We start from the raw sequence: 27,723 nt of genomic DNA, 5'->3' as shown, positions 1-27,723 counted from the left end.
GCTTACACTCTGTATCGTCACGTGGGTAAGTTAGGCTGACTTCCTTGGCCTAGCTGGGCCGCTTCCAAACTCTGCCTATCTGGCTGTAGTGCCTTGTGGCTTACAGCTTCATTTATTTAGCCTTTAACCCTCTCTCTCCGTCCAGGCCTTTGGCCTGGACTAGCCTCTCCCTTTCTCTTTAGTCCTACTTTTTACCTACCAGATTGTGAATAAACTCCTCAACCTGATGCTGACTTGGGTCTGATTTAATTACGGAATCAACCTGAATCGTTGATTCCTGGTGGCCACACTTTAAATATATATCTATAAAATACCCTAAATTTTCCCTCTTACACCCCAAAGAGATCATAGATAAACAGATTTTTACAAAAATATTTATAGCCACACTTTTTGTGGTGGCAGAAAACTGGAAAACGAGGGTATGCCCTTCTATTGGGGAATGGCTGAACAAACTGTGGTATATGCTGGGGATGGAATACTATTGTGCTCAAAGGAATAATAAACTGGAGGAATTCCATGTGAACTAGAACCACCTCCAGGAATTGATGCAGAGTGAAAGGAGCAGAGCCAGAAGAACTTGTACACAGAGACGGCTACAATGTTAAAATAGAATGTAATGGACTTCTGTACTAACAGCAATGCAATGATCCATAACAATTCTGAGGTACTTATGAAAAAGAACGCTACCCACATTCAGAGGAAGAACTACAGGAGAGGAAACACAGAAGAAAAGCAACTGCTTGAACACATGTGTTGAAGTGGACGTGATGGGGGATGTAGACCCGAAATTACCACACCAATGCAACTATCAACAATTTAGAAATAAGCCTTGATGGATGACACATGTTAAAACCAGTGGAAATGCACATCAGCTATGGGTCGGTGGGATGTTGGGGGATGAAGAGGAAAGTAAGAACATGAATCATGTAACCATGATAACATCTCTAAAAAGTAAAAATTATTTAAAAAATCACCAAATATGGTAAGTCATTACAAATTGAAAAGAAATAAAATAATTATCTGAATACAATATACTGGTCACAAGATAGAAAATATGAGATTATAAATTACACAGATCAGTGAGAAATGAAAGATCTTAAATAAAGTACACAGAAAATGAAATTAAATAAATCATGAAATAAATTATTAAGGTAGGGAAACTAGTTTAGACTCATTTTCTGTGAATTTTCTCAAACATTTAAATAGCAGTTAATACTTGGATTGTTCAAATTATTTTAAAATGAGGAAGGTTCACCAAACTTCCTTTATGATTCAACTGAATCCTCATACCTAAACCAAGGAAGAAGAAAGGAAAAAAGGGAGGAGCATATATCAAAGTCAGTATTCAGTATTGATGCAAAAATTTTCATTATTGTTCTAAAAAAAGACTCCAGAAATAGAGTATATCAAAAAAGTAAGATGTTCAGAAAAAATGGATAGATAGATAGATATTTAGATTAAGACAGTTAGACAGCTTCGAATGTGTATACAGATATGCACATACAAATATATATGTATATATAAGTGCTATAATATGTGATAAAAGCAATGCATACATATATAAATCTAAAAAGCTTAAATTATTTCCTAATAAATGTTTAGAGAAATGAAAGATCTCCAGTCTTTACTTTATATTTGCCATCATTCTTTAAACACTAGATTCCAGAAATAGGAAAAGAGAAAAAAAGTTTTATGTTTTAACAGAGTAAACAAAATTACCTTTATTTACATTTGGTAATTTAATGGACAGTCCTAAAGAAAGAGTAAAGAAACTACATGAGGCAATATCTTCAACTATATATCAGGATACAAAAGAAATATACAAACAACCTGCAACTCTAAATAAAAGTAAAAAATGTAGGAAGAAAAAATGGAAATAACATTAAAAATAACTATAAAATTCATAAAACATGTTATCTTATGAACATCAATATAAATCTGATTATAAAATAGTCTATAAAAATAAATCAAATTCATTTTTTTGGAGTTGTGCTGTGCCAATATAATGAAAATGATGATACTACTAGATACTAATGCTATATCATTAGAACTTTCTAGGATTACTTTATAAAGGTTGATAAAAATAATTTGAAAATAACTAGAAAAAAATCAGTGAAAAAGGATATTAAATCCAGTTTAAATTATATTTTAAAATAGTAATCTTTAAAATAAGATAGTAATTAAGTGCAACAGACTAGATAAGGAAGAATTAAAAGCAATAAAAAACAATAACACAGTGTTCAATGGACCTCAGGTTATAAGCTATACTAGGGGGAAAGTTCTGTCTTTGACACAAAATCCAAGGAGAAAGGAAACAAAATTATTTGGTACCAATTAGGCTTAAACAAAAATCTTTCACTAGAAAACAAACTCAAATATATATGTAACCAGATATAAAGGATCATATGATTTGAAAAGCAGAATACAAGATCAGATATCTCATAGCTATTGCCAATGGATAATAGAGATTACAACAAAAACTATAATTCCATGACACTGATAAGCTTTTGCACAAACAAAATCAATATAGCCAAAATAAGGAAGAAAGCCACTGGTTTTTTTTTTAAATCATTCCAAAACTTAGGCAAGTTTAATAATTAGTATATATGAGGAATTTAAATTTATAAGTCATATTGATATAACTGTATAAGACCAAGGCTAATTTCACCGAAGATGTGTTTAATTATATGAAAAAAAGTTCTAAAATGAATAAAAATGCATTTATAATTCTATGATAGACTGCTCCAAAAGACTAGCAATTAAGAATGCAAAACATAGTAATTCTGTAGTTTCACATCACATCCTTCCAATTGGCAAGTACAGTAATTGCAAATATTGGAAATATTATAGCAATATAAAAGCACTAATGCACTCTTGATGGAGCTGAAATCTGCCTATTCATTCTGGAAAACAATTTGTAATCATACTAAAAATAAGAAACTAAAATGTCCATTCTCTCTAATCAACAAATGTCACTGACATAAATATACCTTGAGGAGAGAAAGGAAAAAGAATATGCATGAAAATATTCAAAGGGGAAATTTTTGTGATAGCTAGAAAATAGCTTTGAATAAGGTGAGTCCATTCCTTGAATAATGAATAACTGTAATCTTGCATTAGAATAATAAAATATTATTTCATAAGAAATAAGGAATATGAGGATTTCAGAGAAATAATGAATAATGAAAAATTTCAGAGTAAGATAATCAGAAAGAGGGGGAAAAAATCACAGATAGTGAACATAATAATGTACCCAGAAATATAAAGAAGGAAAGAAATTGAAAGCTCTGGTGAAGAAATGAGCAAACTAATCTGTCATTAAAGAGTTAGAGAACAATGGGTATGTGCTGTTAGAGCCCATCTTCATGGTAGTTAGTCTTGCACAACTTTTTTTTTTTCTCTTTCCTTTTCAATATGTGTTATAAGGGAATATTTTTTGGATAAGAAAGAATAGGATATTTTAGAAATCAATTCATTATAAATCCTAAAGCTATAAAAATATGTATATGTATTTGTATGTCTGTATATGGATTTGAGTGTACTTCTTTAAAAAGTAGCTTCACATGGGATGAAAGCTATTTCCTATGAGGTATAAAATTCTCTAGTATTATAATACCTTAAGTCAGAATTGTTTTCCAAAACATCATAATATTAAGAAAACCAAAGTGGAGGAACACATTCAAACAGAATAAGACCTCTGTGTTTGATCAAAAACCAGGAGTTGTGTAGAGAATAAATAAATGAGGAATTTGTGAAAACAGCAATCTTATTTTAAATAAAAAAGGTCTCCCTAGAATAAAGGGATTATATTCCTGAAAAACACAGCCTAACCCTTTTCTCCAAATTCACCAAATTAAAACTGTGATCCCAATGATCCAAAAAACAAAACAAAGCAAAACAAACAAGCAAACAAAAAAAATGGTTCCCAGATCCCTAAACTCTTTGTAAAGGGGATCTATAGAGGATATGGGAACCAAAAAGTAAGTAAAAACTTTCACACTTTTAATAAATTGATATATTTAACTGAGGAAAAAAGGCCTTGCTTTTTTCTTATGCCAAATAGAAAATAAGATTTGATGGACTTTTTCAGAAAAGCAATACTGAGACAGTGATAAAGGTCTCATTTTTCATGCCTATGAAGCACAAGGCTTTCAGATCACACTTAACCCTGAGCTATCTGTGCTTACCCTACTCATTCCAGGGAAAGTTCTAAGTACATCATTATGGCATTTTTTTCCTCGTGATAGTGCAATTAGTTGATTTATGTGGTGGTACATAACTTTAATCTCTTCCTAACAGCCTTGAAGTCCTTGAAATAGAGGTAAAGCACAAAAGCAAAAACATTTATTACTTTTCAAAGACTTTCAAGGGTGTATAAATAAGCTTCATGTCCAAAGTCAAAAAATATCATCTAAAAATCATATGGTTAACTTTTCATTTCTAGGCTATAAATGGTAATGCAAAGTGAATTCTTTTTAAAAAATAAAATCTTTTGCTCTCTATGTGTTTAATAGTAATTAGATATGCTCTTCTGACTGATTTCAAACAGGAAAAAAAACACCTAAAAGACTATCACATTGGATATTTTATGAAGAGTTGTCAAACTTATTAAAATAAAATTTATACATTATGTAAAATATAAGCTAATCTCATTTCCTTGACCTAAAGAATTCCTAGATAAGGTAACTGCCAGTGTAGGCAAATGCCTTCTGTTAAATGTGTAATCTTAGAGAGTTTCCTAGAGTAAGGAGAGGTTCAGAAATCTGCCTAGAATTATGCAGCCAGCATGTGTCAGGGTGGGATATGAACCCAGTCTTCCCTGACGTCAAGGCTAGCTCTCTTTTAACACTAAACTCAGGAAGTTAGGTTCAAATAATAAACACCTTTTTTCTGAGTTTGTATGTTTCATCCAGAAAACTCTACCTAAGTAGAAAAACACATTTTTTTTTTTGCAACTTATACTTTTATCAAGGTGCTTGGGCATACTCAGTGTAAGGTTAAATGATTTACCAAGATCAGTATGTGCATCATAGACAAAATTTGAATCTTGATCTCACTGACTCTTGGGTAAATTCTCTATCCACTTCTAGACACTAATACAACTTTTTTTTTCTTAATTGCTACAACTTTTAGCTAGTCAATAAATCTAATTTTTAATTGTTATTCTGTACTAGTTAGTCTTAAGTTTATTAAATACATTCAATTGCTATTAAAATTCAAATTCTTAAATTTACTTAGCATATACTATGCTAATATAGAATATATACATGCTATGTATAATGTATAATGCATGTGTTAGATATCAGGTATATAATGATTTAATTATTTTTCATCTACAATGTTAAAATTTATTAATCACAGAGTCACAGGTGACTTTTTATATAGGAAGCCATTAAGAAAAATTAGAATCTCGAATATATATTTTTATCTGGACCCCATCAAAAGGTCAACACAGCCTGGCAGAGCCGTGTGTTGAACCCAGTACTCTTATCAGGGTAAGATTGGATTGGGTTATCTAAAATAAAAATCTGAGATTCCTCTTTTGACTCCTTTTCATAATTCACACCTTTCTTTAAAAAGCAATATAGTCTTACTGAAAAAGCTTTGAGTTCTCAGCAAATCAGTAGTAAAGAGGTTAACATTCTTCCCCTTTGGACAGGAATGCAGCTGCCTGGTACAGCCAAAGCCAAACCCTTAGCAGGGGCACTTTGCCCAGATTTAGAATAAACTAATGGTTCTCAAAAAAGTTGTTTAATACCATCAAGGCTGAGAAATTTGGGGGCTTTCTGTCCTACCAAAATGTTCCCAGACTTTGCTTGGTGATAACAAACATAGCTGATAGTTTAGCGTAGGTTTTATCTATACCTTGAAGATTCTAAGGCTTTTGTTTTGTCTATGGTAAAAATACTGCTCTGTGTAATTGTGGGAAACTTTCCTTGTGCTTTTGGGTCAAAGGGATCTTTAACTTCATATATAATAAACCTGTGACTCCATTGTACCTCAGAGCACTGTGAGCTAACAAGCCATGCTTCCAATCTGTTTCATTCTTTACATCCGATGATCACCCTAGGCCACTCAGAAAATCTCTGGTTTATAGAGTAGGCTCTCTGTATTTTGGCACTTCAAAACGGGCACTCAAGTAGCTTATGACCATATTTTCTCTACTTCATTTTTCATTTAATGCTCCAAATTCATTTCAGAGTAAACATTATCTTTACATTTTCAAAGACTATATCATTCTGCTATTTTGTAGAGTGCCCAAATAGTGTTGAAGGTAGGGTGTATATAAAAGAAAAGAAAAGAGCACCCATTATTGCCTCAGGTATTCACAGACACTGTATATAAGTAGATTTTAAAACAGTCATTTAAATCACAGTTGTTGCAAATACTCAACAACACAGGTAATGATCTTGGAGCGCACATATACCCGGACTTTACTTACTATAAGAGATTCTTTTGACTACATCTCTCAAAGATGGTCAGAATAGTATAATGTAAAGATGTGGGCCACATGTGACCTACAACATTACCCAATGTGACCCAAATTAGATTAAAATGTAATTGGAAAATATTTAACAAGATATATAAAAATGCAATAAAATTTAGAAAAAAAATACTTCTTAAAACTAAGTCAACATATAGCACACACAGAATGCCTTATACTTATGTATGACTTAGTGGTCTCCATTTCTATTTGAGTCTGACATAGTATCTCTCTTGGTAGAGAGAATTTCCTTATGTAGGAGTTTCCAATATTCATAAAATCATAGATTCTATTGCTATACCTATATGGCACCCTACTGCTATTCTCCATCACTATGACAGCAACTTCTGAAGTGGCTCTGTCATTTTGTTACAATGAAGAATCAGAGGGATTGAAACTATAAGATTTTAACTTCCATGGAGGTATATGCATTTGTACAGTCTTATATATGGGTACAACGAATGTCCAATTACTTGATTTCTTCCTTTTTTATGTTGCTTCCTGTCTTAATGAATTTGCTTTTGGATTTAGTGTGTTTTGTTAATGGCCTAGCAATAGAGCAATGCATCAGAGGAAACCTCAAGCTGTCCATGGAATAATTATCACCAAACAGCTACATTCACCCTGTGAATAGCTAGTGGTGAAGACAGGACATTATGTTTTGAGGCCTCGTCTGGAATGTTTAAGGATTGAGTAAGACTATTTTGAAGTATTGGATCAAGCTAAAAAAAAATCTGCCTCGATATTGCAGGGATTGTTTGAAAAATGGTATAAGGAAGTGGATCTAGGTATTGATATTTCAGAATACAAGTTCCTTAAATCAATACTCTTAAACGCATAATTCACTGTTAGTTGCTCCCACATTGATGGGCTATATTTAATGTTTTTTTTCAATTATACATTAATAGCGAGTTTTCAAAAGCAAAAGAATTTATAGACAAAGCATTTCAAGTAACCACTATATACTATGTTTCAAGTGGAATTCAAAATTTGTTATTGTGTATTATTGAATCAGCATGGTATATTGTGTGGAAGTAATTTTAGTGAAGTAATTCTATGTACTGAATAATTGCATATTTTAGTGACATTGTTATTCTGTTATCACACATTTCATGCTTCAGTACTGGGCTAAATATTCAACATTACTCTTCATTTATTAGAAAACAAATTTTACATATCATTAGGACTTAACCTTCATTAAGAACTATTTATTTTGTTTCTCTTATTAATTATGGTGATATTGATGCAGGAATTCATTTCATGACATGGATACTTTGGGAGGGAATGTTAGATATTAGCTAAATTATATAAGAAGGAAGAAAAAGTGGTGACCACCTAACATAGGGTTACACGATTTTATGTTTCTAGTTCTTGATCAATGACACATGTAAAACCAAGTGGAATTGTGCATTGGCTATGGGAGTGGGGTGGGAGGAGGGGAGAGAAAGACTGTGAATCATGTAACCATGGAAATTTTTTCTTAATTAATCAATAAAAAAATAAAAGAGAAAAAAAAGATTTTATGTTTCCTAGATGGAGAACCACCTTTGATGCTATTACACAATCTGCCATTTGATGAATTGAGCCCTACTCTCACTAACCATTTGTTAGAATTGCCACCTTTCTCATGAATACTGTAAGATGAAAGGGAGTTTGGACTACTTGGACAGTGAGGTGAGACCCACTTCAAGACATAGACATAATGAGTACTATTTCTTATCTCCAGCTTCCCAGAGAGCTTTATTGACCTCTATGAATATCCTTTCCTTAACCTCACTAAAATATAGTAGTTCCAGGGGTTTAACCCACTTCTTCCTTCTTTGGAGCTATCAAAATTTAGAGGGCAATTACAAATAAATATAGAAAGTAAAATGAACAAGAGTATCGGATTAACATTCCTTTTCAATGATTTCCAACAGAACATCAAAGTAACTCAAATTTATTGGGTAATAGGAGCATGCCTAATTGGCAGTTTCTTTAACCAGGATGTTAAGTCCTTTGTGTCTAGTGAAAACACAAGATAGACAGTGGAGAGCCATCTCATATCAACTAGTTTCTAAGAGCTTACAAAATAAGTCTAGGAAATGATCAGAATCCTGCAAAAAGAATCAATCAAAGCTGCTTGCTGATGATAGATGAGTAAGTCTAACAGTCAGGACAACAGGAGTTAATTAAATGATCTTCAAGAAGGGCCTCTCCATCAGTTGCAGGAAGGTAGCTGGATCATGACAATGACTCACATAGAAACTCTCCTTAGTACCAGTATTCTAAAGAAGAAATCAAATGTTGGAAACTGAGGATCATAGAAGTTTTCTCAGACTGCACTCTGTCTGGGAAGGGCTAAATTCACTAAATTCAAAGGCTTTTGCTATTTATGCTTTAGCTATGGAAGTCTCGAGACAATAGAAACCACCTAAAAAAATATAATCATTAGGTCCATCGATGTACTCAAAATGGAGCCTAAATTCAAATGAATCTGAGGGATGCCAAGGGAGAAATGCTAGGACTATTTAGCAAATGACCCATTTGACACAGAATTATGCCTTTAGCTAATGGGAGTTTGGGTTCACTTATAGGTTGAAAATGTGTATATATTTTGGCTCTAACTTCATCATATAATATTACATATTACATATAACTTCTGTGTTTTGCCTAAATTACAGTGTCATGTAATATATCATGTTGCCTAAATATTTGATCTCTATTTTGAAACTTTGGTTATATAGTATTAAATGCCCCAAAATTCACAAGTTTATGAAGTAGACCTGTGGACTTGGTAACATTTTCAAGGACTATACATTTTTACTGGGAAAAGGTTATAATAGTCATGCCAATAGAATTTTATTTCCTTTAATTATCTGAACCTAGGGAATCTTATTGATAAGGAGAAATTCTCTGTATTTCAAATCCCAAAGGACTGTACATAAACTCACTGTAGCAATATTGCCATAAAATCTCATCTATCCTCTTGTCTACCCTGAGAAATTCCTGGGATCAATATGCCAAGAGGAAAATGACATCATGGTCTTGGACTGTGAATTTTAAGATATCTAGCCCCTTCCACTTGCCGAAGAATCAAAAATATTAATGGGGAAATAGAATATAAATCTATCAAAACTGGAAGTTATTGTATCCTCTTATAGGTAGGTAAATATTAAGTGCAGTTTATTGGATAGAATGCCCAACTTGTAGTCAGGAATAACCAGATTTCAATTCTGTCTCTCATGCTCTGACAAATCAACTTGACTTTTGTAAGGATGGGGGATGGGGAAAAAAAGAGCCAAAAGAAGGCCATTGGTGACAGCTACTGACAGTTACTAACAGAGAGAATTCTGAATAATGCTCTGGAAGAGAAAGGAGGAGGAAAGGACTTCCAGTGGAGGACTGAGAGAGGTAGGAGGAGAACATCTCAGCTTGAATCCAGTCCTGAGAGCTTCCTGAGGATCTTTCTTTGGACATTGATACCCCGATTCTCTGGTCAAAGGCATTCCATCACTTCTCACCCATCAAGATTTCAACCAATGAATTAACTAAGTTTGGGGACTCCATTTTGGGAGCGATCTCTTAGGCTCCTTCTCCCATTATCCAACCTTGCTGAGAGACTCTTTCCAGTTCATCTTGCAATTATAGAAAAGGATAGAAATAGAAAGAGAAGGAGAAGGGACAAGGGGGAGACTCTTAGGAGTGGGAACCCCAAAGTTCACACCTGAGTGAGGGACCCCATAGAAATAGAGAAGAGGGCACCCCAAAAATCTCTCTGCCCTTCACCTCTTCCCCCAATCCCTATATTGATATTAATAAAAGACATTCATTAGTTAGATAGCATTCCAGAGTGCCTGAAAGATGAGGGGGAGGGGAATCACAGCTTGGTCTAGCTACCTTCATCTTGGAGCCAGACCAGCCACTGTGAAGTTGACTGACCTCGGGGGAGGCTTGTGTGAACCCCGCCCTCATTCAGAATCCAGATTGGGGTACCCAATACCTCATTTTATAGAGAAGCCTCATCCCCAACTTCTGTGGGGTGGCATGACCATCCAGTCACCCAGTTTAGGGGTGACATCCCCTCAAAGTCTCTCAGTGAATATTTGGCAGTAGGGGAGAGCTAGAAGAGAGTCTGACCTCATAGACTTTCTCTATCTCCCCTCTACCATGACATTGGTCAGCTGGCTCCCTTTATTCTTACACTTTTAAACTTCAGGCAAACCTCTAAGATATAGTTACTAAATTATAACTCAGCTATGATCTGAGTTAGGGTGGAAGTACTCCACTAATGCAATCATAGATTTTTGACATACTAATGTATGTAGACGCAGAAAATGATTTAAGATTTTTTTCATCTTTTGTACTAGTTCATGTCTTACATAATTTTGTTATTAGATTTCTGGCTTTGAATACTCTAGCAGTAGAGTAATACATTAGATGTGCCCTCTGGCCATCAGTTGAATATTAATGACCATAAAAAAAGTGATGATGAATCTGGAAGCAGCTAAGAGTGTGCCATAATAGTAGAATAAAAACACTGTAGAATATGAAGAGCATTTTTATTTTTCACTGGTCATCACAGTAGTTTTAATCATATTTTAACAAATCTTCATGACTAGGTAACAAATAAACAAATATGATTAAAATATCAGGATGCAGCAAAATAAAATTAACAATGTTCATTGCTTGGAAAGTTTCAGAGTTTTAATTACTACTAATGGTGCTGCATGGTTCACAGTGCAGAAGTGAATCTACTGCATCTTTTGTAAAATAAATGATGTTTAAGCAATAAACTTCCTTCTAGTAAATCTTTGCTAATACGAGAAGTAAGAACTTTAGGGCTTGCCAAAGTAAAATTTTAGAATTAGTACATGGAATCCTAATATTTATTTGTGAATTTAGTCATTCATTCAGTTATGTAACTTTTACACCATCATAAAACTTTTTAAACTCTTCTTGGCCTTGGGCCTAAACACTAAATACAAATATTCTAAGCAATTAACTGAATAGTTGGGGTAAATGTGATGAGCAAAGAGTCTACTGTGCTACTTCCCATTAGTGTTAATGAGAGTTGCACAGTTAATTTCTTGGCACTTATCCAAAATTTTATTATTCTCCATACCAAAACATACGTTTATACATTCAAACTTTCTCCCTCCCTGCCAATGTAATTTCCACTTACCTCTGTAATGAAGGATTTGGCCATAGAAGGATTCATCACAAGAATGGCTCGTCTAAGAGTGTCTCGATAACGGTTTAATTCCTCTATTCTCATAGTATCAAAGAGTGTGGTGATCATTCTATTGATGTTATTTTCTACTTTCTGCAGTGCCACATCCATCCCCTGCTGAGACCCTTTGTCCAGAAACTCCTGTATTCCACGGATATCTAGGAACATCAAAAGCCCATGAAATGCTAATTAAAGCACAGAAGAAAAAAAAGAGAAAAGAAACATCTACTTTTTGCCTCCTTCTAAAAATGTCTTGAGTGCTGTATTGGAAAAAAAGTTTGAAAGGAATTATGGCTTAATTAGTGATCTGTTGGAATGTTCTCAAATAGATTAAAAAGACACCTAATATTTTAACATATATAAAAAAGTTATGAATTAATATTTATTTTCTTCATATGTATTCCTCCTTTTTAATCACCATGCCATTTGAAACAGGTACAAGTATTTCTCATGTTTCAAGGTATTTTTAACCTCCTTAAATAAAATCAAGAGAAAATAAAAATCTTCCTTCTCTTCCTTTCTTCCCTCATTCTATACATCCCATAGGTAACAGTAAATATAAGATGATTCTTAATGACAGTCAATATATTTCATCCAATATAAAGTAAGTCTTAAAATCATGAACATTTCTGTTTATTTAAAAAGAAAACTCAGGAGGAAGAGAGAGAAATTCCATTTAGAATAACTACAGATAAAATCTTTGAGATTCTAGATAAACCTCAAGATACACACAAGAAATACATAAGTACAACTACAAAATTCTCTATAAGGAAATAAGAATTATGATGTTTGTAAAGTAACAATTTCTCTGATTAAATATTTGCTGAGAAATTGATTCAGAATTTTGGTCTAGGAAAAAAAGTTAAGAATTAATACCTTCTTTTTCAAAAATAAGCTTTATGGAATAGAGACAACATTATTTAATTTGATACCTACAAATTTATATATGTACTCAATTTATCTAAATTTAATGATCCTGAAAGGCAATATGATAGATTGGATATAGAATCTGGTTTGAAATGAGGAAGAGTTCTATTCAAGGTTTACTTCTGACTTAACACTAGCTGTGTCATTTTGGGTAAGTCACTTAATCTTTCTGTGTCTCATTTTCCTTAATTTTAAAATGAAAAAAGTTGGGTTAGATTGCCTCTGAGGTTTTTTTCTATCTCTAGATCATATGTGAAGTGATAATATAGGGATATATATTTACAACCTGCATAATTAGATTTAAATGATACAATAAAAGACAGTAAGTAAAACATAAAATATGATATTTTAATATATGATTAATATGATATAAAATAATACCCTGTGATATAATTTAATATAAAAATATAAAATATGTTGGAGAATAGTTGGTGCTATGTAATGGTAGAGGAAATTTCCTCGCTATGATTCATTCTGACAGTAAAATCAGAAGTGTGACCAAAAAAATTTTGGTAAAGGAATTGGATTGAAAAATTAATATTTCATGATACCGAGGTAGTTTATACTTCATTTGCATTTAACTCATACTTGTTAAAACTTTTTAGTCTAAATTGGGTAAGTTGAATGAAAGTATAGAAACTTTTTATCTGGAAAGTTTTATAGCTAAGTATTTAAACATAAAGGTTTTCAAAACTTCTTTTAATCCTTAAAAAAATTGTCCTATTTTAGAATGCATTAAAATTAATTTGGTTTCTAATTTGGTTTCTAAAGCTAATCCAACATTAATGTAATGCATAGATGCGGAAAATTTTAATATAATAAAAATGTTGGAAATTTTTGGTAATCTGATACAAACGAGTTTCAAAAATATTAGAACTGTTAAAATATTTCTACTTTTGAGGTATTTTAAAATTAATATTCTCCAATGGAGGGCTGAAAAAGGTATTTAATGCTTATGTTATTGTGATAAGAATTATGATTCCATTGTATCATTTAGCAAATTTGTTTTATATGGCTCAGGATTCAAGACCTAGAAGATAAAGATATAATTATTCAACAAAAAAATAGTAGGGGTTGGGGAAAGAAGAAATAAGAAAAACACCTGAAACCAAACCAAGATATTAAGAAATCCAATGTGAAGACAAATTAAGATTAGTGGTTTGAAATCTAGTTAAAATAAAGAAACAAAATTTTTAAATGAGTAAATATTATTAAAAGGATAGGAATGGTAGAAGAAGATTAAATAGTATCAACAGATAGTATAGAGATGAAATTTTGACTAGAAGTAAGCCACAGGTTATCCAATCAAAGCAGTTAATTTAGAAATGCCTTTAAAAGGTTGTGTTATTGCAGATCAATTCAGGACAGTACTGAGAGTTCTTGACAAGATTTCTTGCTGCATATTAAAGAAGGTAATTAGATCTTTGCAGTCTATAGTCTATGTGAAACTAAACATATGTATATGTCAAACAAATGTAAATTTCATCCTTTAATAGTTACTAAATAGGAATTTCAAGTTAAGATGATAGGAATTCATGTCCTGTCTCTGACTACTGGATATTCAGCAATAGCCAAATTACTTAATGTCAGCGACTTGAGCAGCTCTTGCAGACTAGTCTACGTAGTTGAAAGCTTCATTATGTTCCTTTGGAGAAAGAATCCAGGGAGAAGCTCCCCACACTCACAAAATACAAGTCACTACCAGGCCAAACCAAACTGGGACAAATGAACAATTTAATGCCATCACACACACACACACACACACACACACACACACACACACACACGCCCAGAAGTATATACACACACATATACATATACCTACATATTTTCATTTATATATGGGTATTCTTTTTATTTATATATGTATATATAGCAATATAATATATAGTTATATAATAAATGTATGTTTATATGAATATGTGTGTATGTATACTTATATAATTTATAATATAAGTAAGTTGTTAACTAATATAGAAAGAATTTGACAAATATTTCTTGAAAGGTAGAAAGGACAGCAAGATCCATCAAGTAACTCCTCATCCTGCAAAAGAATAGTGATGATTTTATCTTTTTTGAAGGAGTAAGTGAAGTTGTTTTTTTCCCCCTTGCCAACTTTCAAACAATTCTCATCTTCATGGAGGTAAGTGAGGATAATTTAAAATTATAATCATAATAGCATTTTATAGTCCCTTAAGATTTGTAAAGCACTTTACATTTTATCTCATTTGATCTACAAAATAACCCTGTAAGATGGATGTTCTTATTTCCATTTCAAGATGAGATCATGGAGGCACAGAGGGGTTGCATTACTTGCCTATGGTCAGAGAACTAGGATGTATCTGAAGCAATCTATCTGATTCCAAATTCAACACGGTCTCCACCATATTATCCAATTGACATTAAAAGTATAGTGGCAGGTCAGATTTAGGGATCAGATCTCTCTTTAGGACTAGAGATGAGAATGAGAGAATAGTATTCACTCCAAGCTATTCTGGAAGAAAATGTTTTATGTATGATATAGTTTATAATCTCTACATTAACTTATATGAAATATTCTGCTTTAAATGTCTCAATAAGTTAAATAAAAAGTCCTTACTTGTCAAATAAAATCAATTAATCAATGGTTATTTTTAATCTCTTTAATTGTTTTTTAAAGCAAATCACTGGAACTTCAAACAAACTTATTGTTTTTCTAGTTCAGTCAAAAGTTGCGACTTTTTTTAAAACTACCACTAAAATAAAAGATTGTCAATGATTAGTTTTTATAAGTTTAAAGCTGCCTGGCAAAAGATGCATTAGCATTAACAAAGGAAATATAAGCATAGGAAAGGCTAATTAAGACTAAATAAATCAGAAAAAAATAACCTCAAAATGATTATAAGGGAAAAAATAAGTAAAAGTAGCAGGAGAACCCAAATGAATGGACTAGGACTTTTAAATCACAGTTTAGACATGTTCTGAATGAAAAAAAATCACATAAATATATGAGTGTTTATTTCTATGTACTGCAGATGTGTTTTCCAATATAATGGGGGCAGGGGTTATTGATCAGGGAAATCCTGATCAATTCCATTTATCTCTAGTGGAGTTGATGATGCAGAATATAATGGGAAAGTAACGGAGACAAGGTTGAATGGCTCATACACTGATCAACTTATTCCTAGGGATTGATCTCAGCTTACCTAATTACTCTTCCTTCCACAAAAGAGTAATGACAATGAACATAATTGCAGAAAATATTATTTATTTCCATTATAGTTTAGTGGCAGAGATGTATGTAAAAATCTACAAGATGGCAAAATAGAGCATACAGTTAAGAGACATTAATTATTTCTGCATGAAAGATTTGATGTTTATGTCTGCCAAAGGAGCCAGATGGATGACTTCAAATAGTACATAAATGGAGTTTGGGGCATAGGAGTGGATGATAGAAAATGAGGAATAAATAATATAAATCAAAATATTGTACTTACAGAATTTATAAAATCAGAAAGACAGAAGATGTGCATGATGGGGAAGGAAGCTAAGAATATGTCTGTGATGAATTAGAGAAGAAATAATGTGAACAGTAAGTTAAGCATGTATACCACAAAAGAAATCTTTCTGAATGCAGTCTAAAAATAATGAGCTCTGATTTAAAAGACAGTTTTCAAAAAGATTTGTGTTCAAATTCGGCCTTACATGTTTATTAAGCACATGATTCTGGGCAGTTCGCTTAACCTCTCTCTGCCTCCATTTCATCCTCTGTTGCTGTTGTTCTGCCATTTTCAGTCATGTCTGACTCTTTATGATCCCAGTTGGTGTTTGCATGGAAAAGACACTGTTGTGGTTTGCCATTCCTTCTCTAACTCATTTAAACCGAGGTAAACAGAGTTAAGTGACTTGTCTAGGGTTTCACAGCTAATAAATATCTAAGGCCAGATTTGATCTTCTGAAAATGAGTCTTCCTGACTCTAGGCCCAATGCTCTATCCACTGGACTATGTAGCTCCCACTTCATCATCTGTACAATGGGGATAATAATAGCACTTACCTCCCACATTTATTGAAGGCAATTTAGTTTGGTGGGTATTTTCCAAACTTTAAAAATGTTATATAAATCCTAATTATTAATTAATTTGATAATGATATCTTGATATCCTTAAATATTTAGGTCTTCAAAATATTAATTTCTATAAAAATATTATGCTATTTAAAACTTATTATTCCTTGTGCTCTTAGATAAAGATTCTACATAAGTAAATCTTGTCTGATGGCTTAATATCGTGACATAGTCACCATAGATAACTAAGATATCATTTTGGTTTTATAGAACATTCCAAAGAAATTTGTCATTGACTCAAACTGCAGTAAGCAATTCATTTTAGCTCTATAGTAATACCTGGGTAAATATCAGTTTGAATGGTTTGCCTTTCTATAAGGTTGGTTAATTGAAAGCATAAATAAACTTGCATGTTTCCAGCTCAATTATGCTTGTAAGATTTAATACAGACAGACAGAGATAGAGACAGAGACAGAGAGAGTATCATAGAAAAAGACTGACATTACCTCATCCAATGTTTACAATATATATATGAGGAAACTGAGGTGGCAAGAAGCAAAATTATTACTCAATGTCTTGTGTAGCTAGTAAATAGTATGAACCTCAGGTTTCCTGAAAAGAAGTCCAAATGTCATTTGGAACTGCAACTCTAAACTAACAGACCCAGGTTCACATTAAAAGCTTACAAAAAATTAATATTCAATATGACTTGATATGTATATGTTCAGATAAGCACTTTAGAAACTTCTGGATTTCCTTCATTTCTTAGTTCATCTGCAACTGGTCAAGACTACCAATAAGCATTTTCATAATACATCAATGATATGCGATCTCTTTGATGTGAATAGCTGCTCTTCCTAGACAGACCATAACTCACTTCTACCTGAAGACATCTTTTTATGATTACTTTCAATGTGCAAAAACCCAGAAAGCATCTAGATTGTCTTTAGTTAATCCTCACTATCACCATCTCAGTTCCCTATCAGCTTTCTCAGGTGTACCTGACAACCAGTATACTGCTAATTCTAGGCAAATAATTCTTTTTTTTTTTGATAATGTTACAACCTACTTATCAATCTTTATTATCAACTTTAATATTTTGGAGATGATGATTCATGCCCTGGAATAACATAGTTTCATTAGAAGATTATTGGTTTAAAAATATTGACCCTTGTTTAATAGAGAAACTTGAAGGTTCTTTTAAGTGTCATTTAATTTTTTAAAAGGAATAAATAACAATTGTAATGTAGTTCATTATTTTCTTCTAATTCATTTCTTGGTCCCACTCATTATCCATAGTCAGTGTCTCTCTAAAATTGTTATATACATATAGAAATATATTAATATGTACGCATGAGTATATGGAGGGACATTTGCCTGTATATACATCTTTATGTTAATAAAATGTATTGATATCTCTCTATATACATAAGGATAAAAGGTGGATCTGTAATTTCTTCAGTATAGGGAAATACCATGTGAATCATCTTTCCTTCTATAAATGAAGCTTGGTATTTTCTTTGAAACTTATAATTTTAGAAATTTGCTTAGAAGACAAAGAAGTTACATGGCTTATCAGTAGATATCAGAAGTGAGACTTCAAATTCAGGTCCTCCTGGTTGGAGGTTAATTTTCTGTTCAATATACCACAGTAATTCTCTCTGTCTGTCTCCCTCCCTGCTTGTCTGTCTGTTTTTCTTTCTCTTTTTATCCCTGTCACTTTCTGCTCCATTTTTCAGATCATTATTCAGATGATTTGACTGATAAGTTTGACTGATAAGCAATAACTTTATTGTCAGTATATGTATATGTGTATACATATGTATATGCACTGCACACACAGTACATGTGTATGTGTAATATATGTGTATAAATGTAATACATGTAGGTATATAGTCTAGCTATAGCTCTATCTTTCATGTACTTATAACCATAAATTATATGCATTTCAATATATTTCCAACAAAAATCCCCAGCAAGAGTTAGAAAAAGAATTTAAAATCACTCTGGACAATGTAAAATATTTGGGAATCTATTTGCCAAAATAAACACAGGAATTATATGAACACAATTACAAAACTCTTTTCATAGAAATAAAATTAGATCTTAACAATTGGAAAAACATTAATTGCTCATGGGTAGGCTGAGCTAATAAAATAAAAATGACAATCCTAACTAAATTAATTTATTTATTCAGTGCCATACCAATCAAACTACCAAAAAAACTATTTTAAAGGATTAGAAAAAAAAAATAAAATTCATCTGGAAGAAAAAAAGATCAAGAATATTAAGGGAAATAATGAAAAAAATGTGCTAGCAGTAGCAGATCTTAAACTGTACTATAAAGCAGCAGTCATCAAAATGGTATGGTACTGGCTAAGAGACAGAAGGGAGGATCAGTGGAATAGACTAGGGGTGAATAACCTCAGCAATCTAGTGTTTGATAAACTGAAAGATCCCAGATTTTGGGATAAGAACAAACTATCTGACAAAAACTTCTGGGAAAATTTAAAAAACAGTATTGCAAAAATTAGGTTTAGATCAATATCTCACACCTTATACTCAAGATGGCAAACTTATGGCATGCATGCCAAAGGGGGTTACTCCTCTCCCCCTTTCCATGTACACTTGAGAACGTTTCTTACATCACCAGCCCCTCTGCCCAGCAGCCCAATGGATTTGCTTTCTCCCTCTCCTGTCTTGGATAAGGCAGGAGGGTTCACATACGGTGTAAGGACTGTAGTTTCAGCACTCAGTCTCTAAAAGTTTTGCCATCACAGCCCATACCAAGATAAGGTCAAAATGGGTATATGATTTATACATAAAGAATGAAATTATAAGTAAATTAAGGGAACTTAGAATAGTTTACCCGTCAGATTTATGGAGAATGGAAGAATTTAAGACCAAACAAGAGATAAAGAACAATACAAGATGTAAAAAGAATGAATAATTTTTGAATATATTAAATTAAAAAGGTTTAACACCCACAAGACCAATGTAACCAAGATTAGAAGGGAAGTAACAAATGGAAAAATTTTATAACAAATTTCTTTGATAAAAAAATCTAACTTCTCTTATATACAAAAACTAAGTCAAATTTATAAGAATCCAAGTCATTCTCCAGTTGATAAATGGTGAAAGAATATGAATCCTTTTCATTCATCAATAGGCTGTTTTCAGATTAAGAAATCAAAACTATCAATAATCATATGAAAAAATGTTCTAAATCCTTCTTGATTAGAGAAATGCAAATTAAAATGACTCTGAGGTACCACCTCATACCTAGCAGATTAGCCAATATAACAGTAAAGGAAAATAAATTTTTGGAGGAGATGTGGCAAAATTGGGACACTAATGCATTGCTGGTAGATTTGTGAATTTATCCAACCATTCTGGAAGGCAATTTAGAATTATGCCCAAAAGGCTTTAAAAGCATGCATATCTTTTGACCCACCAATACCACTACTAGGTCTCTATTCCAAAGAGATTTTTTTAATGGGAAAATACCTGTTTTTACAAAATATTTAGAGCAGCTCTTTCTGTGGAGGGAAAGAATTGGGAAATTAAAGAGATGTCCCACAATTGGGGTATGGCTGAACAAAATGTGGTATATGATGGTGATGGAATAGTATTGTGCTCTAAGGAATGATAAACAGGATGATTTCAGAAAGAACTGAAAAGACCTATGTGAACTGATGTAGAGTGAAATAAGCAGAACCAAGAGAACATTATACACAGTAACTGAAATATTGTGGAATGATCAAATATGATAGACTTTGATACTAACAGCAATACAATGTTCAAGGACAATTCTAAGGGACATGAAAAAGAATGTTCTCCTTCTCTAGAAAAAGAACTGTTGGAGTAAACATGCAGATGAAAACATATGATTTATCACCTATTTATTTGGGCATATGATTTGGGGTTTTGGTTTCATAAGATAATTTTCTTACACAAATGAATAATATGGAAATATGTTTTGAGTAATATAATACATGTATAATCCAGTTGAATTGCTTGTCAATTCTGGGAGGGGAAAGAGAAGAAGGGAGAGAAACACCATGAATCATGTAACTTTGGAAAACATGTGTAGATTTGTTATTGGAATAAAATAAAGATTAAAAAATTAAAATCTTTGATATCTTTTTCTTGTTCAAATTCCTCTAGAATTTATCTTTAATGATCCCCAACTTAAGGGATGCCTATACATGTTCAGTATGTGTGTCTACTTGGCCTATTTTTGGTTAGTTTATTTGAAGGAGAAAGTATCTTAGGCTTATGGGAGGAATGAGTTATTGCTACATTTTATATTCTATTTCATTTAAATAATTTTGTTTTGAACTAATTATATCCTTTCTACTAATTAGTAAAGTAATTAGTCCTGCATCAGTGTGGTTAATGAGCTTTCCTTGAGTTATTGGAGTGGATATGGGCCCACCACATTTCTTTAAGTGTTATTCCTTTATCTAGGGGACTCACATTAACATAAGCTGCTCCAGATAGTATAGAGGACCAGCTCTATATGGTAGGGGTCCTGAGTGGCGTTTTACGGCGTCGGATTGCTAAGACAGGAAAAAGAAACTGAGAACAGCCGAACTAGAGGTTAGCCCATGCTGATCCCATGCTATGGGATTTTTGACTTTATTTTATACTGGTTTCAAACAAAGAACACAAAGAAAGAATCACAGCTGTGAAGGAGGTTATAAATCATACACAATTCATCAAGGCCTAAAAAATAGAGATATGGGTGCAAAAACAAGGGCCAAGTTCCAACAACCAGTTAGTAGGGGATAATTCCGGAAGCAGAAATAAATTTCATGGAGATGTTTACTAATTGCGTTCTGCCTTGATTTACAGATCTGCACCTGGTCAGATAGTCTGGACTAAATTATCCGGCTCCAGTCCTTATCTAAGTAATATATTTTTTAGGTTTCAGGCTTCTTAATTATCAAGGAGAGAAATTGTCAAGGAGAGGAATTGTTAACTCAGTAGCTGCTGGTCTGGTTAAGGACTCAAAGCTTTCCAATAAGAATGTTGAGAGAATGTGGGGATCTAAAAATGAGTCAAAAGAGGAGCCTCAGATTTTTACCTTAGATGGTCCATTCTATCTGCATCTGACATGCAGTGCAGAAAAATCATACACGCAGTTTTACTTGCCGATGATTTTGTAATGGGATCCAGATAAAACATCTATTACAGACTCTGTTTCTCTAAATGACTCCTAATAGCCTCTTGGAGGGGTCAAGTTGTTTTTGGATTAATCTACCTGCTGGTACCAGAGCTTTTCAGGGCTCAGGTGACCAGGACCAAACACAAAGACTGCCTCAGCCTGGATTGGTCACGTAGGGAATCCAGATAACAGGCCCTAAATTTGACCCTATTTCTCCAATTGGCTCTTTACATATAACGGCTTTCAACAAGATAGGAGCTACACAACATTTTAGTGATGGTGCCATTTTGGTAGAATAGAATAACAAGTTGACAACAAGGTCTATGGCTTTTTAGCAAACCATTTTTCATTGCATGCCAATAATTAATATACATATATTTGAATATATCACTTTGAGAATCCAACCTGTGTTAAAGTAAGATCATCTTATAAGAACAAAGAGGTATTAAAACTAACTCATTCAAATTGCTACCATTTCTAATTAGCATACCTCATTGTTAAGTGCCATTCAAACTTTACTGAAATTCCGTTGAAAATGTTGAAGCAATAGATCTGTACCTGGAAGGGACCTCTGACCTATCTTAATATAAAGAAAATAGACTTTAAAAAAGTTTAAATTAATAATGTTCTAATTGAGACCAATAAGAGTAATGAGAGTAACTCAAACTGCCTTGAGAATTTTATAGTTTACTAGACAATTGGAAAAAGGCTTAGGGTAACTATGAATTTTAGCAATCAATTAAAGAAATGCATCTTTTTACATCTTGATTAAAATTTCAGCAAGATGAAGTGATAAAAATTAACATGGATTTCATAATATTTTCCTTTAATGAAACAATTATCATAAACAAGCATTTGTTTATTATGTGCCATATATTGTGTTCAAGTAGGATATTAAGGAACCCCCAGGTTGACCCAAGGTGCCATCAGGACATCAGTCATTGGGATCTCTTAATTGTGAGTTTTCAGCATACAGAACCTAACTGTCATTTTATATTAGGGTTTTGTGTATTGTTGTTTTTTTTTTTTTGAGGGAGGTGTAGGGGAAGGGTTACTAACACTTCCATGTTCTTTTTAGCATAAAGCCTTTGCACAGAACACAATATTTTCCCTTCTGACCTCCATATTTTAAAATTCCCACATACCTTCAAGATTCATATTTTTTCAATGAAAATCTCCTAATTTAGCAAGATAGAATTTAACAAGGATTAATGAACAAATAAAAACTGTCACAAACCTGTATTTAAGTTTAAAAAGAAAATATGTAGCTCCCAGTAGTGAGAGTGCACCCCATAATGCAAAGCTTCTGGGAAAGTCATTAGCTTAAAAGAAATAAGTAGTCTTTCCCCTTAGTTTGAACCCAACCTGTTCTCCTCTCCAAGTTACCAGATGTCCTGCCAGGAAACCACTGGCACTAGAACTCCATGAGAAACCTAGATAGGGAGTCACCACTGAATTACGTATTCCAGCTGGGCAGTCATACATTGACATATTGATCCATTGCATATAGAAAACTATTATTGTTTCTGTATAAAGATTACCTAAATCTTATACCTACTACTTCATTTACTCTATAAATTGTAGACCCAACCCAATAAACTTTGCCACTGCTCCTAGAAGCTGTCTGCAAAGTTCTTGGTCGGAACAGGCCCTCCTGTAATCCCAACCTCCATGCTTCTTGCCCCAGCTTGACAACCCACAAGGCCATTCCCTGAGCTGGTCTTTAGCGGCAATATCTAGGTTTGGCAAGCTTTAACTTTAAATCAGTGACTTAGGGACTGGATAAGCCCTGATACCACCTTCTACATGAGTCCTTTTTTATTCTTCTAGTATTTAGTGATATTGCTTTCCCTGCCAAAATTCTTGTTTATACTTGGATGTGTATTAATTGTATCTACCCCAATGGGAAGAGAGTTCCTTGAGGAAAGAGAATATTTCCTCTTTGTCTTTGTGTTCTTAATACTTAGGATAGTGCCTTGAACAAAATATATAAGCATTATGTTTGTTGAATTGAATATTTATTAACTATATTGCTATAACCAAATAAATCAAGTAACTTTACTAGCACAGTTTCCTTATTTATAAAATGGGCATACAAATATTTACATTTTCTATTTCATTGTTGCTATTAAAGGACTTTGTAAAGATTGAGTTCTTGAGAAATTATTTTTATGATAGAATATGCTTTAAATGCTTTATATACCATAAAACAATATATAAATATCAGCTCATGCTTTTGATAGATTGGTTTACATAAAACTCTATTAATATATGGAATTCATTCTAATGAAAAGAAGAAATATTTATGTTTAACAAATTTATGTCAAGATTTTCCCTATGACAGAAATAAATACAAATGGTATAAGTGAATTGTGGTTTCTGGAAAATAAATAAGATGAAAAAATACTTTTCAAAATATAACCCAATGATTATAAAACTACTCATTTGATGTCTGTCATTTTAAAAAATAGAATGAAAATGTAATTGGAAATAGTGGAAATAATACTAATGGTGGAATTTAAAACTCATCATAAGTAAAAAGGTAAATCATTTGGCACAGTACAGTATGTAAAGAACTGGGTGGCCTGAAAACAGTTTGTAAACTTTAAAATGATGGAAAAATTAGTACTACAAGAAGACTAGATCTAGATAAATGTTTGATTCTTCAAAAAGGACAAAGAGCCAGACTCTAGAAACTATAGACCAGTGGTTCCCAAACTTTTTTGGCCTATCACCCTCTTTCCAGAAAAAATATTACTTAGTCCCCTGGAAATTAATTTTTTTTTAATTTTAAAAGCAATTAATAGGAAAGATAAATGCACCTGTGGCCATCACCACCTCCATGGATCACTGCAGCACCCACCAACTAACTTATTGCCCATAATACCTGGAGTGTACTCTCTCCCTTTTCTCTATCTTTTAGAATTTTGAGCTTCTTTACATATTAAATAGTATTCATTTTTCGCTGTGAGGACTTTCCAAGTATCCTTAGTTGTTAGTGCTTTCTCTGTCAAAGCTTGTATTTAGGTTGTGTTTGTATATCTGTTAATATGGTGAATCCTCCAAAAGAATTTAAGTGAAATGGGGGCTGGGCCTGTTTACTATTTTTATGTCTATATCTCCAGCACATAGCATAATGCCTTATATGTAGTAGGCATTTAATAAATGTTTATTAATATAAAATTAATAGAATGTTGATCTATGAAAAATTCAAGAATGTATAATATATAATCTTTTCAAATCAAAATAGATTCTTCCAGAGAATTTGGAAGGATAAAAAAGGGGAGAGAAAAGTTTTTAGAAGTTAGTTTGGGGGACAGCTGGGTAGCTCAGTGGAATTGAGAGCCAGGCCTAGAGATGGGAGGTCCTAGGTTCAAATCTGGCCTCACATACTTCCCAATTGTGTGACCCTGGGCAAGTCACTTGACCCCCATTGCCTAGCCCTTACCTCTCTTCTGCCTTGGAAGCAATACACAGTATTGATTCTAAGATGGAAGGTAAGGGTTTAAAAAAAAAGTAGTTTGGATGAATTGAAATTAGTCATGTCATAGACACCTTATCTTGAATTTAGTAAGACACTCAACAAAATATCACATATTAGCCTAATTGAAAAAATACAAAATGTATATTATTACATTAAGGTAGTTATAGAGACATATTTTAAAATAATATTATAAAAATAATAGAAAGGTAGTATCCTTAAGGGAAGAATCTAGCACTATATACAGGACTTTGTTTTTAGACTTGTTTTGCTTATTATATTTAATAATGATTTGGAATGAAGACATAAATAATGTTTATCAAAGTGATGAAGACCAAACTTTCAAGGGAATGATTCATATAATATGTAAAAGCATCAAAATTCAGTACTTCCCCAACAAAGTGATGCCATACCAGCAAGATGGAACTTAATGAAGATGAATAAAAAATAAAAATTGACATAAACCTGTGTTTAAATTTTTTAAAATTGCACAACATGGATTTGGCAAGATACAGCTTTTTAATAGAATTATTTAGAGGTTTTAGTTGGCCTCAAAAAAATAGGTTAATCTGAAACCATGCTCTGATATCTACTACTATAATAAGAGGAGTGTCTGGACCAAGTGAAAGAACAGAATGATATTCAATTCCAGTGATGGTGAGCCTATGGCATGGATGCCAAAAATGGCATGCAGAACACTCTCTTTGGGCACGTGGCTACCCTCCCCAACTTCCCCAGAGTTCCTTACTAGAAAGGCAAAGGGACTTGGGAGGAACTGCTCCCCTCTCTCTCTCTTCACCGTGCCTGACAACAGCACATGGGGGTAAGATGGGAAACTCACAGGTGGCAGAGCTGGAGGGGAGCAGAGTGCTTGAGCCACCCCCCTCCACCTCACTACATTCACTAAGGACATTCTTCATTTCACCCACTCCTCTACCCAGCAAATCAGTTCTTTCTCCTTCCCTTATGTGGGAAAATGGGGTGAAGGTCATGGCACACAGTCTGGGGGATAGGGTTGGGGTAGAGCCTGGTATTCTGTTTTTAAAACATCATTGTTTTATTCTGTTCAGAACTCATTTGGAGAGTTGTCTTGGAAAAAACACTTAAGAGATTCATTAACAAAACCAATTGCATTAGAAGAAAACTATCTATCTATTACCTATATCTATATAAAAGGAATATATCTAAATGCTGAAATGTTTAATAATTCCATGTGAAGAATAGTTAAAGACACTGGTAATTAATTGCCTGAAATGAGAGAAAGCAACTTTGATGAGCAAGACACTGTGTTTAGACTATAAAGGAAAAAAAAACTCATTAGAAGGATTACAATTTATTGAAGGGGATAATAGTTTCTTCTGAGTAACTTCAGATAGTGGAACTAGGGACCGATCAGAAAAAGCTACATAGAGGTAGATTAAGAATTACCAAATATCTATAAGGCTTTACATTTGTAAGAACTTTCTAAAAATTTCCACAAAGGATGGAATAAGTTTTTCTTTATTTTTCTAAGACCCTTACTTTCCATCTCCAGGCCTGGTTCTCATCTACTGAAATGTGTTAACTCAAAATATTGCTCTGTCCATCAATGAAATGTGTTAAGAGAAAAACCTATTTGTTAGAGATATTGTAGAACAAATATTTTCCCTTGATAGCGTGTTGAATTAGAGGACATTAATTTTCTTTACACACACACACGCACACACACACACACACGCACACACACACACACACACACACACACACACCATGACATATACTTAAAAACACTCAGAGAAAAGGATGGAAAGTTCTTAGATTTTGTGTTTTGTCCAGACCCTGAGTAAATCACTTCACCTATGTCTGAGTTAGTTTCCTCAACTGTAAAATGGGAATAAGAATAACATCAACTCCCAGGGAAGTTATGAGGATAAAATGAGGCAAAATTTGTAAAGTTTTTAACAGAGTACCTGGCATGTAATATATTAAATACTTAATATATATTACACATATATAGTTATGTTACATATGTACAATTAAATCTTTGCATGCACACAGTTATCCAATCCACATCATGACTTTTCCCATTAGGGTTTTGATATATTTCTGCTGGATATAAGGGATTAAATGGGAAATTGTGGGGAGTTTTGAAGAAGGCACAGAATGACATGCAAAAGCTAGCAGATGACACAGAAAAAAATTGAGAAACTTAGAAATGCATACATAGGCCAAAATTTATAAGGTGCTTATGAAGACCTCATAAATGAAAAAGAAAAAATTCAGACTTCTCTGGTACAAAGTGGGAGGCCAAAAAATTTTACAAGGCTTTTCCAGATGGGAGAGGCACAGTGCCCCTAACCACCATAATGTGGAAGGGATCTCTCTCTCTCTCTCTCTCTCTCTCTCTCTCTCTCTCTCTCTATATA

The 27,723-nt window shown here is 33.0% G+C and overlaps 1 protein-coding gene across 1 annotated transcript in view; it reads right to left on the bottom strand.

Annotated features, from left to right (window-relative positions):
• The window catches only part of GRID2 (glutamate ionotropic receptor delta type subunit 2), a 1,498,284-nt gene that overhangs the window by 873,610 nt on the left and 596,951 nt on the right, over nucleotides 1–27,723 (bottom strand). The window contains exon 4 of the mRNA XM_044681588.1: nucleotides 11,649–11,854. Within this exon, the coding sequence (XP_044537523.1) occupies nucleotides 11,649–11,854 (206 nt within the window). The remainder of the gene's footprint in view (nucleotides 1–11,648; nucleotides 11,855–27,723) is intronic.

The sequence above is a fragment of the Gracilinanus agilis genome, chromosome 6, assembly GCF_016433145.1.
Source record: "Gracilinanus agilis isolate LMUSP501 chromosome 6, AgileGrace, whole genome shotgun sequence".
In the NCBI taxonomy this organism is placed as follows: Eukaryota; Metazoa; Chordata; class Mammalia; order Didelphimorphia; family Didelphidae; genus Gracilinanus; species Gracilinanus agilis.
Note: the sequence above shows the minus strand (reverse complement) of the source record. Positions and strands in the feature narration are given on the sequence as shown.